Raw genomic sequence first — 13,125 nt, 5'->3', positions numbered from 1 at the left:
GACACAGGATAATGGGCGAACTAGATTTTTTTTTTTTTTTTTTCCGGCGCCGCGGTACGCCGGAAATCCGGTGCGGCGCCGGAACGCTATCACCCCTGCGTATGGGAAAATGCAAGTTTTTCAACTGGAGAAGATAAACTTCATGCCTTCAAGCTAAAGTGTGATATTCTTTTTATTATATAGAAATTGAAATCTTTATTTCAACTAATTGACTAATAATAATAATTAAAATGAACTTAAACATGTTCGAAAAGGAGTAGGAAGAAGTAAAAACGTATTAACTCCTACCCCCACACTCTATTTCCCGATGATCTTGTATGATACCAATTATTATTTCATGTGAATATCCGTATGATACTACTAATAAAAATAACAACAAAACAACACATCAGTAAATCTCATCTCATTATCTGTAGCCGCTTTATCCTGTTCTACAGGGTCTCAGGCAAGCTGGAGCCTATCCCAGCTGACTACGGGCGAAAGGCGGGGTACACCCTGGACAAGTCGCCAGGTCATCACAGGGCTGACACATAGACACAGACAACCATTCACACTCACATTCACACCTACAGTCAATTTAGAGTCACCAGTTAACCTAACCTGCATGTCTTTGGACTGTGGGGGAAACCGGAGCACCCGGAGGAAACTCACGCGGACACGGGGAGAACATGCAAACTCCGCACAGAAAGGTCCTCGCCGGCCACGGGGCTTGAACCCGGACCTTCTTGCTGTGAGGCGACAGCGCTAACCACTACACCACCATGCCGCCCACATCAATACTACTACTACTACTACTAATAAAAATAACCACTAAAATAACATCAGTATACTAATTGATGATGATGATGATAGTACAAATAACAACCAAAATAACAATTAATAATAATAAATAACACGGAGCGGCAAGCCCCATCCTGAGAACATCCAGATTCCCCCTCAAGCCCCTTCCTCCCAGTATTTTGTGAATATAGACATATTCACAAACAAAGTACCCACATTTATCAAAATAATTCATTGATTTCCTCACAAGTGACAGAGATTTGTCACAGTTTTGGTTCTCCATGTCTCGGATGTAGCTCGCATTAAAAAAAAAAAAAAAAAAAAAATACAAGTGGTGTATTTTCCAGCAAAACACACATGTCCATATATAATATAAAATTGCAAGAGCTGTTGACATTCAGTTCTGAAAAATGGTATCATTAGATCATTAGTAGCTATGATATATTCCTGCTGATTTGTCACTTGTAGTATGGAGAAGGCAAATATTATTTAATGTAAAATATGGCTTGGGGATAAAGTTTGCAGTTCTTTGCTGCACTTCTCGTGATTAAGTAGTGGAGTGTTTTGATCTAGATGTAGCTTTTGAGCTTTACTGCATTACTTGTGCAATAGGTATTCTGACGGTCCTTTAAACTGTCTTTTGAAGTACTCCTTTAGTAAATGTAATACTTTTTTTATTTTATTTTTTTTTAAAAAGCTCATGTCATCATTAAGATTATCAAAGATATGAACTTGACTGCTGTGGTAAATTTCTGGCAGCAGCTGTTTAGGATTATTTGGGATTCAGTCTTGGTTATTTAGGAGTCCTCTTTGACCACCTTTTCCAAGGTTTAATACGGACCTGTTTTCGTATTAAACTACTTTGAAAATTACTCTTTGATGATAAATGGATTGGCTTAATATTAATATTTGTCAAGAGTTAAATACTTTAAGATTCTTTGTGAATATGAGCCCTGAACTGGTATGATTTCTCTTTTTAGACGCCATGTCTCGCATAGCTCTGGCTTTAAAACTCGCTCATTTGTAGTGAGTGGAAAATTCACATTTGGGGTCTATTTTTGCATGCATCTTTCTAGCCTGCAAGCATTTAAATTACAACTCGACTGTTAAAAGCAGGACAACTTCCATGTTTGAAAAAGGATGTGGTAACCTGTCTTATCTAGAAATATTCAGGCCACGTGTTTGTGCTTGACTACAGTCAGGGAATCTATACAGCAGTAGTACTTTGCACCAGTGACAATGTCCTTGTTTGTCGAGTTACTCAGTTTTGGTAATGGATTACTACAACGTACATACACAGGATGGTTGTGTGTTTTTTGCATTTCACTTCTCTGCTTTGGTGATTTAAGGCCTTTCTGCCACTATAACGCAAGTTTTATCTTTGGTTTGTCTTTGTTTTGTAAGATCATAAGTATTACTGGGTCATGTGAGTGTGTTGGTAACCTAGTTGTCCTATTTTATGAAACACATTTATACTTCAGCTTCTGCTTTCAGACATCTGTGTCTCTAACGCTACGTTCACACTGCAAGGCTTAAGGCTCAATTCCGATTTTTTTTGTGAGGTCGTTCACATTAACAAATATATGCGACTTGTATGTGATCCTCAGTATGAACGAAAAGCGACCTAAAAGTGTTCCGCATGCGCATTGCAGGATACGACGACGTCACACGCAGTGAGCATGGCCAGTGTTTACGGAAGTAAAACCGCCCGGTTGCGGTATGACCCATCCAATCTAGCTTGAATAGCTGCATCCCCCCAAATGGAAATCAGCTCCCTAACCTCTGCGTCCTTCCATTGAGAAGATTCAGAACCTTCACAGCCCGAAGCGTCCCTCGCATTGATGTCATATGCGCCATGTTGTTGTAACTTTTTTTGAGAGACCCGCCGCCTACTTCAGCGCAGAATAGTGACGTTTGTGGCTTGTTGATGACGTGTAAGTCGGATGAATGCGACCTGGCGGTTCAGACTGAAGTCGCATATGAAAAGAGCGGATAGGAATCGGAATTAGGACCACATATCCAAACGGCCTGGGTCGGATTTGAAAAAATCGGATCTGTGTCGTTCATATTGTCAATAAAAGATCGGATACAGGTCACATATGGGCGAAAAGATCGGATTTGAGTCACTTCAGCCTGCAGTGTGAACGTAGCCTAAGGGTATCTAAGTAATCGCTTCAGATTACTAGTACTGCGTGTGTTCCTGCTTCACAGCAACTGAATAAAATCAATAAGCTGTGAAAATATGGGATTGTAGGCAAAATGAAATTATTGATGAAATATGATTCCCCCCCTCCCCCCCTCCTCTTGTTTGTGTCTGGTCTTTGCTCTGTGTATATCAGAGTATCCGGCGTAAAGATGACCCTCGGGAGGTGAGGGTACAAATCCAGTTCCTCGTCTACGGAACACGGGCTTCCAAGGACAAGAGCGGAGCATACCTCTTCTTACCGGATGGCATTGCCATGGTAATCAGTCTTACTAAGAATTGATTTATTACAGAGCTTAGGAGGCTAGAATAAAGGACTGTTTACATTAGAGGTGACGATTGCTTGTCTACTGTTTTTTTTTGTTTGTTTGTTTGTTTTTTTTGTTTTTTTAAATTTAAGAGACAGGCAAGCAAAGAAGCACAGGTTCAGCAGCAAGCATTCTGGACCATGAGAACTTTGCCTCCCACCTCAAAGTTGCAAAGTCCTCAATTTAGATGTGTGCTGGTTAATTAATGTGCAGTTTTTGCTGAAAGAAAACAGACATGCCTCATTCTGTCAGTGGCGGAGTTTCCCAAGCTGTATAATCCTTTCAATGAATAAGAAATATAGATACTTTCACTTTCAAAGCTATCTAATTCAGTTCAAGGAAACCGCTACAAATAGGTTGCTAATTTTGGAGAACTTTGGGCAGAAACTGTGAAAATGAGGGTATACAGTGGTGCTTGAAAGTTTGTGAACCCTTTAGAATTTTCTATATTTCTGCATAAATATGACCTAAAACAACATCAGATTTTCACACAAGTCCAAAAAGTAGATCAAGAGAACCCAGTTAAACAAATGAGACAAAAATATTACACTTGGTCATTTATTTATTGAGGAAAATGATCCAATATTACATATTTGTGAGCAGCAAAAGTATGTGAACCTCTAAGATTAGCAGTTCATTTAAAGGTGAAATTAGAGTCAGGTGTTTTCAATCAATGGGATGACAATCAGGTGTGAGTGGGCACCCTGTTTTATTTAAAGAACAGGGATCTATCAAAGTCTGATCTTCACAACACGTTTGTGGAAGTGTATCATGGCACGAACAAAGGAGATTTCTGAGGACCTCAGAAAAAGCGTTGTTGATGCTCATCAGGCTGGAAAAGGTTACAAAACCATCTCTAAAGAGTTTGGACTCCACTAATCCCCAGTCAGACAGATTGTGTACAAATGGAGGAAATTCAAGACCATTGTTACCCTCCCCAGGAGTGGTCGACCAACAAAGATCACTCCAAGAGCAAGGCGTGTAATAGTCAGTGAGGTCACAAAGGACCCCAGGGTAACTTCTAAGCAACTGAAGGCCTCTCTCACATTGGCTAATGTTAATGTTCATGAGTCCACCATCAGGAGAACACTGAACAACAATAGTGTGCATGGTAGGGTTGCAAGGAGAAAGCCACTGCTCTCCAAAAAGAACATTTCTGCTCGTCTGCAGTTTGCTAAAGATCACATGGACAAGCCAGAAGGCTATTGGAAAAATGTTTTGTGGATGGATGAGACCAAAACAGAATTTTTTGGTTTAAATGAGAAGCATTATGTTTGGAGAAAGGAAAACACTGCATTCCAGCATAAGTACCTTATCCTGTCTGTGAGACATGGTGGTGGTAGTATCATGGTTTGGGCCTGTTTTGCTGTATCTGGACCAGGATGGCTTGCCATCATTGATGGAACAATGAATTCTAAATTATACCAGCGAATTCTAAAGGAAAATGTCAGGACATCTGTCCATGAACTGAATCTCAAGAGAAGGTGGGTCATGCAGCAAGACAACGACCCTAAGCACACAAGTCATTCTACCAAAGAATGGTTAAAGAAGAATAAAGTTAATGTTTTGGAATGGCCAAGTCAAAGTCCTGACCTTAATCCAATGGAAATGTTGTGGAAGGACCTGAAGCGAGCAGTTCATGTGAGGAAACCCACCAACATCCCAGAGTTGAAGCTGTTCTGTGTGGAGGAATGGGCTAAAATTCCTCCAAGCCGGTGTGCAGGACTGATCAACAGTTACTGGAAACGTTTAGTTGCAGTTATTGCTGCACAAGGGGGTCACACCAGATACTCAAAGCAAAGGTTCACATACTTTTGCCACTCACAGATATGTAATATTGGATCATTTTCCTCAGTAAATAAATGACCAAGTATAATATTTTTGTCTCATTTGTTTAACTGGGTTCTCTTTATCTACTTTTAGGACTTGTGTGAAAATCTGATGATGTTTTAGGTCATATTTATGCAGAAATATATAAATTTCTAAAGGGTTCACAAACTTTCAAGCACCACTGTATGGTGGTTATGTCACCATATATAGCTAGCTGACATTTGATTGTGCGCTTGTGTGTGTGAGATCATTGACAGTCTCAATGCAGGAATGAATAGAGAATGTGGTATTTTTGGCTTTAAATTTGTCTGCACTGGTGTTTCCTGCTTTTGAGTAATCTCTCTGTATTTTAATTTTTTTTTTTAAGTTATGCAAATTCTGACCTTTCAAATGGTAGACTCAAAAGCACAAGTGGCAAACAATTTATTGCATGATGTATGAAAATTTTGTTCTATCTCTCAGCCATACGTGCCGAAAGAGCCTCCAACCGTACGTGTTGTAGAGGGTCCTCTCTTTTCTGAGGTGGTTGCTTACTACCAGCACTTCCAGCAAATGGTCCGCATACATAATATACCAGGTAACCACACACACAATGTTCATCCTACATGCATGCACATACCAGCATTTTTCAATGTCTTTTTACATGTCTCTTGCACCCCTCAGGTATAGATGGTCTGTCTCTGGACATCACCACCTTGGTGGACATCAGGGACCAGAATAATAAAGAGCTGGCCATGCGTTTGGTCACGGACATCCAGAGTGAGGACACGTTCTACACAGACCTCAATGGTTTCCAGGTTAGCATTCATTCAAAGTGCATTCAGTTGCTCCTGTGTTCACTAGACATCTACCCCCTGATTGTCTTCAACTTCTGCAAAAGAAATTCACTGTCCCTGAAATAATAGAAGTAATGCTGCCTTCCACCTTGCCAATAAATTTTGGGCAAACTTTGGCTAATCACATTCCGTACATTAATTAAACCTCCTTTTAGCATAAAGTATGTTTAGTTTTATTGTCCTCCCTTGTAAGTTGAAATTATTCCATAAGTAGACTTTATAGTGAACAACAAGGTATTAAGCCTACACATATAAATTTGTTTAATTAAAAAGCCAATCTGATTGTACTCTTATAAGCGGTTTTTAAACCCCAGGAGATTTTTCACTGACTGGTCAATTTATTAAACGTTTTTAGCCCATGATTTAACAATGGCTTGTTTTCCACACAGTGGTTGGACCTGGTTCAGGGAACTAACGAACCTTTTTAACAACTGTCCCACATTTTGACTGATTTATGGGCTGAGCTTCTATAGCAAATTAATAATCGGACATTCCTAATAGAATTTATTTATTTTTTAATTATTTTTAATTTTTTTTAATATTCACAGGGAACACACCATTACAACCATCAATAGTTTTTATAAATGTGTCCTTTTCTCCTCTGATGTCCACAGATTTGGTATTGCAATACTTTAATTTTATGATTGTCATGCATGCACATAACTTAAGCTCCCAGAGTTATTGTTATGGCAACAGTGATCCTATTTCCATGGCCATGATATGACTGGTTCCTGATTCAAATCCAGTATCAGCATGACCATCTAGAAAAGAAGCAGCCAAGAAGTGATCATTTTATGGTGCAGATGCGTAGAAGACTTGGAGATTAAACGGGGCTCCTTGTCTGTGAAAGAGGGCTAGTGGACATGTGGGCATGTAACATTCATTCTCATCTCATTATCTCTAGCCGCTTTATCCTGTTCTACAGGGTCGTAGGCAAGCTGGAGCCTATCCCAGCTGACTACGGGCGAAAGGCGGGGTACACCCTGGACAAGTCGCCAGGTCATCACAGGGCTGACACATAGACACAGACAACCATTCACACTCGCATTCACACCTACGGTCAATTTAGAGTCACCAGTTAACCTAACCTGCATGTCTTTGGACTGTGGGGGAAACCGGAGCACCCGGAGGAAACCCACGCAGACATGGGGAGAACATGCAAACTCCGCACAGAAAGGCCCTCGCCGGCCACGGGGCTCGAACCCGGACCTTCTTGCTGTGAGGCGACAGCGCTAACCACTACACCACCGTGCCGCCCTGGGCATGTAACAATTCACCCAATTCTCGATTCGATTCATGATATTTGGTTCACATTTTGATTTTTCCCATGACATTTTTGGAAAAAAATATTAAATAAAATTTTATTATAAAAATGCAACATTTATTTTTCTATTCTTTATCAACTTGAACATTCCTTTTGTTAAATTAAAAAATAAATCATTTTATTAATAGCCAACAGTAATTATTTACCCACACTTGTAAAGGTTGGAGTAAAATATAATTGCCTATTAAGTAGAATATTATTCCTTTTTTTTAAATGAAAAAGGTAATAACAAATGGCCTTTTTTTTCTAAATAAACTTGTATGAACATTTTACCACTTTTTTTCCTTCTCTTTTCTTCAATTTTTGGAAGCTTTCCCGTTTTAGATCTGCTTTTGCAGCATTAGAGCTGTCTTACTTTTGCCTACAGTGCAGTCATGCATGTTCCCATTATTGTGCCCTTTACTTTCTGAACAACACGTTACAGCTAGGAAAAACCCTGAGCGATTACGTGGCCTGATAATAATGATTCAATTTTTATCAGGGCTTTGATCCGGTTCAAGGAACGAAAACGAAAACCAGGAACTTTTTCTATTTCACATGGAACAGAAACGAAACCAGAAACTTTATTATTTTTTATGTTCCGGAACAGAAACGCTTTTTAAAAATAATGGTAACCGGTTAATATCGGTTTTTATTTCGTTCCTCAAAGTTTCCGTAGCCTACAAATAAAGTCATTCTTCTCCTGCGCAAGTTTCTATGACCCGCTGGGGTTCACTTCCTGTGTGATGTTCGCTGACTGAATGTAGAGAGCGGGAGGGTGGACTACTATCACGTCTCCACATCTTAAATAAGAGGTAAATATTGCAGTATGTCGTTATTCAAAAACGTCAATTTCAAACACGATATCAATATATTTGTCCACGTTAATGAGAGGCTCGCGAACATTAAATGACGTTAACCTCTGTTAGCCTATCAATGCATAGGGCCTGACTAGCCTTTGGTAACACACTAAACGAATTATCTTTCATTTTTGGCACTTTTTCTGTTTGTGTAGATGGGAAGACATACTGAGAATCCAAATCGCCAACATTTGAAATAATAATTGTTTTGAATTATTTCTTGTCTTATTTAATGAAGGTTGTAATAAAATTAGCCTACATTTGGCTTAAGCTGGATGAGACAGAGACATAATTTTATAGCCATTTGTTAAACAGCTGACAGGGAACGTAATTAACCGTTCCGGGAACGAAATTTTTTTGTTCTAACCGGTTCGGGAACGTCTATTTAATGGTGGAACCCAAAACCGGAAACGTTAAAATTCCGTTTCTGTTCGGAACGAACCAATTGGAAAAAAATTCTGGTTCAAAGCCCTGATTTTTATTTCATCAGATCATCATGAATTTGTCTTCAAACTACATACATTCCTACTTCCATGACATGGAATTTTGTGGGTGTTCCCTCTTAGATCCAGCCACGCAGGTACTTCCAGAAGATACCACTGCAGGCTAACTTCTACCCTATGCCCACCATGGCCTACATCCAGGACAGCCAGTACCGCCTGACCCTGTACACGGCCCAGGGCCTGGGAGTCAGCAGCCTTGCCAGCGGTCAGTATGCTGGCTTTCTCAATGTAGAGTTTGTTTACGGTAGATTGTACTGTGTATAGGATAATGGTGTTAATTTGAATGTCTCACTACTAGATTTCACATTGTCCCTCTTGCACTTCCCTCACAGGTCAGCTGGAGGTGATTCTGGACCGTAGACTGATGCAGGACGATAACAGGGGTCTGGGACAAGGTCTGAAGGATAACAAGAGGACAGCTAACCGCTTCCGGCTCCTGTTAGAGAGGAGATCCAGCAACAGCAGGGTGAGTGAAATGAGTTCTCAGCCATTAGGTGGCACTCTCTTCATGTTCCTGTAGCTGTCGTGAGGACATTTGTTCTGAGGCAGGCTGACGGGTATGCTTAGGTGAAATTAGTGCTTCATTTATTGAATTCTTTGCACTTGAGTGTTTCCACTGAAACGGTCACACGCTGATCTGATGGCTGTTTCGCCTGGTGGGTTTGAGCTGGAAATTTAAATGTAAATGGTCGTGTTTGTGACTCTGTGGTTCACTTGTACCTGGTATTTTATGTGTCTCTTTATGCTGCAAGTGGCTCTCATTTTGTGTCATTCTCATCGTTTTCTCCTGATCACTCTCCTCTCATTTTCTTTCTCAATCACTTCCTTCTTATTTCATGCAGCCTATGGGCTTTTATGCCAAAGTCAGCCACATGATAAGTAAAATCATCGCTCATGTTTTAGGAGACAGCGTGAACGAGGTAATGTTACCAAAGCAGTAGAGGGGCTGTGATGTTTATAGCTTTAGGTGAATAGGTTGCACTTCTTTCCTGTCCATTACCTTAGCTGCTTTCTGTTCTGTGTGTGATTTTATTATTGTGGCTACTTCCAATCTCCTATATTATTGTTTTTCTGTATATAAACTGTGGCAGAAAGCAAGTATACTGCTACAATTGAGACTTTTTCTACTACTGAGACAAACATTAGTAATGTTATAATTGTCTGTGTTTCTGTGGTATGATCTAGTTGGCTGTAGTTTTTAAAGAGCTTATACTTTGCATGCTGTAAGGTTACTGTAATCTGCATGTTTTTACAGGCTGTTGACAGTGGACCAGTCAGCTTCCCCTCTTTGCTGAGTCACATGACCTCTGCCATCTTGAACCATGAAGTGCTGGCACTGCCGGTCATTCCAAAGAAACGTGGCATTCCCCCTCTCCGCACCTTTTCCCCACTGGCCACAGCACTGCCCTGCGATTTTCATCTGCTCAACCTCAGGAGCATTCAGAGCCAGGTAGGGGTGTGAATCTTCACTGGTCTCACGATTTCATTCGGTTATGATTGTCCTGTCAACAATTCAATTCAATATCACGATGTGTTGCATCCTCAATTTTCTATATTACTGCACATGGCTATGTTTTCATCAATGAATACAAGCACTCAAATATATATATGAACTCCCTTATTTTATTTTATTTTTATCTGCTGTCAGAAAGGACACTTCTTGAATGTAGCAAACGTCACAAACGAAACTCGTTTATCAGTCTGAACACAGCAGACAAGAGTATTTACAACAGTAAATACTAAAATGGCATCAAACTTTAGTTTATATAGTGCACTGTACTTCTCGTTTGCAGCACATGCGACAGACTCTGCCAGTCCTCGCTAACGTAATGTGCTGTTACTGTTACATAAGTCTCTGTTGTGACCAAAATCCAAGACTCACATGTTATTGCTACTCGACTAGCTTGGCTCATTGACCCCATTACCTGGGCTGTGGTTTCATGGTAGAGTGCAGGTATAACCTTTTCTTTCAAGTGGCTGCGTGACGGGAGCTTATATCGCAGCTCCAGCGTCTTCAACAGGTGGCGAAACCCAGGGTTTTCCATGACAGAATAAGGCTGGAGATACTTAGCTATGAAAGCTGCCACAGATTGGGTTATTCGCTTCCCTTTCTCGTAGTGGGGCGGCAAAGTTGACGGCGTCTCATCAGTTCTTGGCTGAGCTGGGTCCGCTATTTCCTTGGCAGGCATTAGCATCTCAGGGTGAAAATGGCAAACGTGGTTTCTCAAATTAGTGGTATTCCCTACGTATTTGATTCTTGTGTGACAGGCTTTACACACGGCGTATGTCTTGTCCAGTTTGTGCTTCCCGATATGTTTGTAAAACCCGAAATGTGCCCAGATGTCTGCTTTTAAAATACTAGGTGCATTTTTAATCACTCGCTCTTGCTTTTGTCCTCCCTCCATTTTGCACTAGCGCATATGCAACGAATGACGTCAGTCAGATGAGGCATTACTACTACCTGGAAGTTATTTTGAACTGTAGAATTTTAGTGTCAAGCCGTGGCCGGAATCAACAAGCAATGTCTTTAGGCTTTAATTAGTTATGGGCCATCAATGCAGAATTGTCCAGGTCTGCATCACGATACATCGTAGAAACGATTAATTTCAGCACCCATAGAACCAGGTAAATTGTGCATTTACTGAATAACTAGCTCAGAGCCTAATCTAGGGCGCGTAATACGCGATAATACGTGTTTTTTATCTGTCTGTCGCACATCCACTTTTTGGGCGCGAGAGTGATATCGCGTATCTATTCATTTTGTCGCGCATTTATAAGTAGAGCGTGTAGTCGCGTTTTACTGAATCTTGTGCGTATCAATTTGTCAGCAACCGCTAGCAAGCACTGCGGTAAATACAGCGTTGTTTACACACCTATCGGAAAGGACCGAAGTATTCCGAATGGTTTATTTAGCGGGTAAAACAGTTTTGTGAACTATTATATCATTGGTCACTGAACCGGAAGACAGTGTATCTCAACCAATCGTGTAAAGTGTTTTAAAAATACCCAAAAGCACATGGCATATCGTTGTGTCTCATCCAAACATAACATTCAGAGCCTCCAGGATTTCGCGATTTGCAACTTCAACGCAAATTCAACCAATCCCCCTGAATTCAGGGCGGTGTTGCAATTCTGTCCAATCACCGCAACTTTCCCGCAAATTTGACCAATCGTTGGCGTCGTCTTGGGGCGACGTCGACAAACTACCTTCCGCCTTACTTCCGTGTATACGTTCAAGAGAAGCAGCATGTGCGCAGTGTTGCCAGATTGGGCGGTTTTAAGTGCATTTTGGTGGGTTTTGAACATATTTAGGCTGGAAAACGTCAGCAGTATCTGGCAACATTGTATGAATAGGCTTAAATTCTGTTACTGAAAGTGTGTTATGTTTTACAGTGAAGCACTGTGTGCACTTTATTTTTTTTTTACTTAAAAATTAATGGATGCCAACATTTTTGCCAAAATGGTATTTTATTTTCCATTGTTTAGGCAGCTTCAGCATCATACTGTGAGACTCTGTTCAAATTGTTTTTTTTTTCTTCTGAAGCCTGAGCCATTTATTTTATTAGTTTATAATTATTGTTTAATTTAGTCTTCAGGAGAGACTGCCTGCACACAGTACTAGTATTAATAGTTTTTTTTTTTTCTTACATGAAAGCTGAGGCATTTATATTATATTATATTTTAAGGTGACTTCATGTTGTGCTGTGAGGTTCTCTGCACTTTAACTTTTGAACCAACAGGTGCATTTGGATAAGTAAAGCCTATTTTTCTGCATTTTTGTAGTCCTGGTAATCTTATACATTCTACATGATTGCTAGGGTTTTTTTTTTTTAGTAATTTGTTTAATTTTTCTTGTTGAAAGTTCAATTTAGTATTATGTTAATGATATTCTAAAAGTAAAGATTAATAAAACTGTTCTGTTTATAGATGTACTCTTGAAAATATCTACCAATGTATTACTTATTTTTCTGTCCCCACTAACTGGAACAAATGAGGGATATTTTTACCCATGTTAATATTTTCTGTCCCCTGTTTCTACAACTAGTGAGGGATCTGTCCCCTATTTTCAAATTCCTAGATTAGGCTCTGTAGCTGTTTCAATCCATGAAACAACTGTGATTTTCCCATTTGAAATGGTCACAAATTTTGTTTAGATGATATAAGGCAGTTCACAGCTTAATATCATTTTGTGGATGTTTGTGTCTGTTAGCAATTTTATGGGTGTTTTTCTAGGATGTTAACTATCCCTCTGCACACACGGCTCTCCTGCTGCATCGACTGGGTCTAGACTGTGGCCTCGAGCTCCAAAATCCTGCATTCAACTGCACCACCACACAGGGCAAGGTTAGTCCCAACAGGAAAAACACAGCTGGTTCAAAAGTGCAAGAGAAATGTGAGGAGAAGACACTTTATGCTAGGAAACATTTTATGATTTAGAAAGACTGTTACAAGGTTTTACAGCCAAATCTGTAGTGTGTGTGTGAGAGAGTGAAAGAGAGGGA

The 13,125-nt window shown here is 40.1% G+C and overlaps 1 protein-coding gene across 1 annotated transcript in view; it reads left to right on the top strand.

Annotated features, from left to right (window-relative positions):
• The window catches only part of man2a2 (mannosidase, alpha, class 2A, member 2), a 57,944-nt gene that overhangs the window by 31,572 nt on the left and 13,247 nt on the right, over positions 1 to 13,125 (top strand). The window contains exons 16-22 of the mRNA XM_060915007.1: positions 3,120 to 3,242; positions 5,584 to 5,698; positions 5,785 to 5,918; positions 8,687 to 8,828; positions 8,956 to 9,089; positions 9,879 to 10,073; positions 12,857 to 12,967. Of these exons, the coding sequence (XP_060770990.1) occupies positions 3,120 to 3,242; positions 5,584 to 5,698; positions 5,785 to 5,918; positions 8,687 to 8,828; positions 8,956 to 9,089; positions 9,879 to 10,073; positions 12,857 to 12,967 (954 nt within the window). The remainder of the gene's footprint in view (positions 1 to 3,119; positions 3,243 to 5,583; positions 5,699 to 5,784; positions 5,919 to 8,686; positions 8,829 to 8,955; positions 9,090 to 9,878; positions 10,074 to 12,856; positions 12,968 to 13,125) is intronic.

Source organism: Neoarius graeffei, chromosome 2, assembly GCF_027579695.1.
Source record: "Neoarius graeffei isolate fNeoGra1 chromosome 2, fNeoGra1.pri, whole genome shotgun sequence".
In the NCBI taxonomy this organism is placed as follows: domain Eukaryota; kingdom Metazoa; phylum Chordata; class Actinopteri; order Siluriformes; family Ariidae; genus Neoarius; species Neoarius graeffei.
Note: the sequence above shows the minus strand (reverse complement) of the source record. Positions and strands in the feature narration are given on the sequence as shown.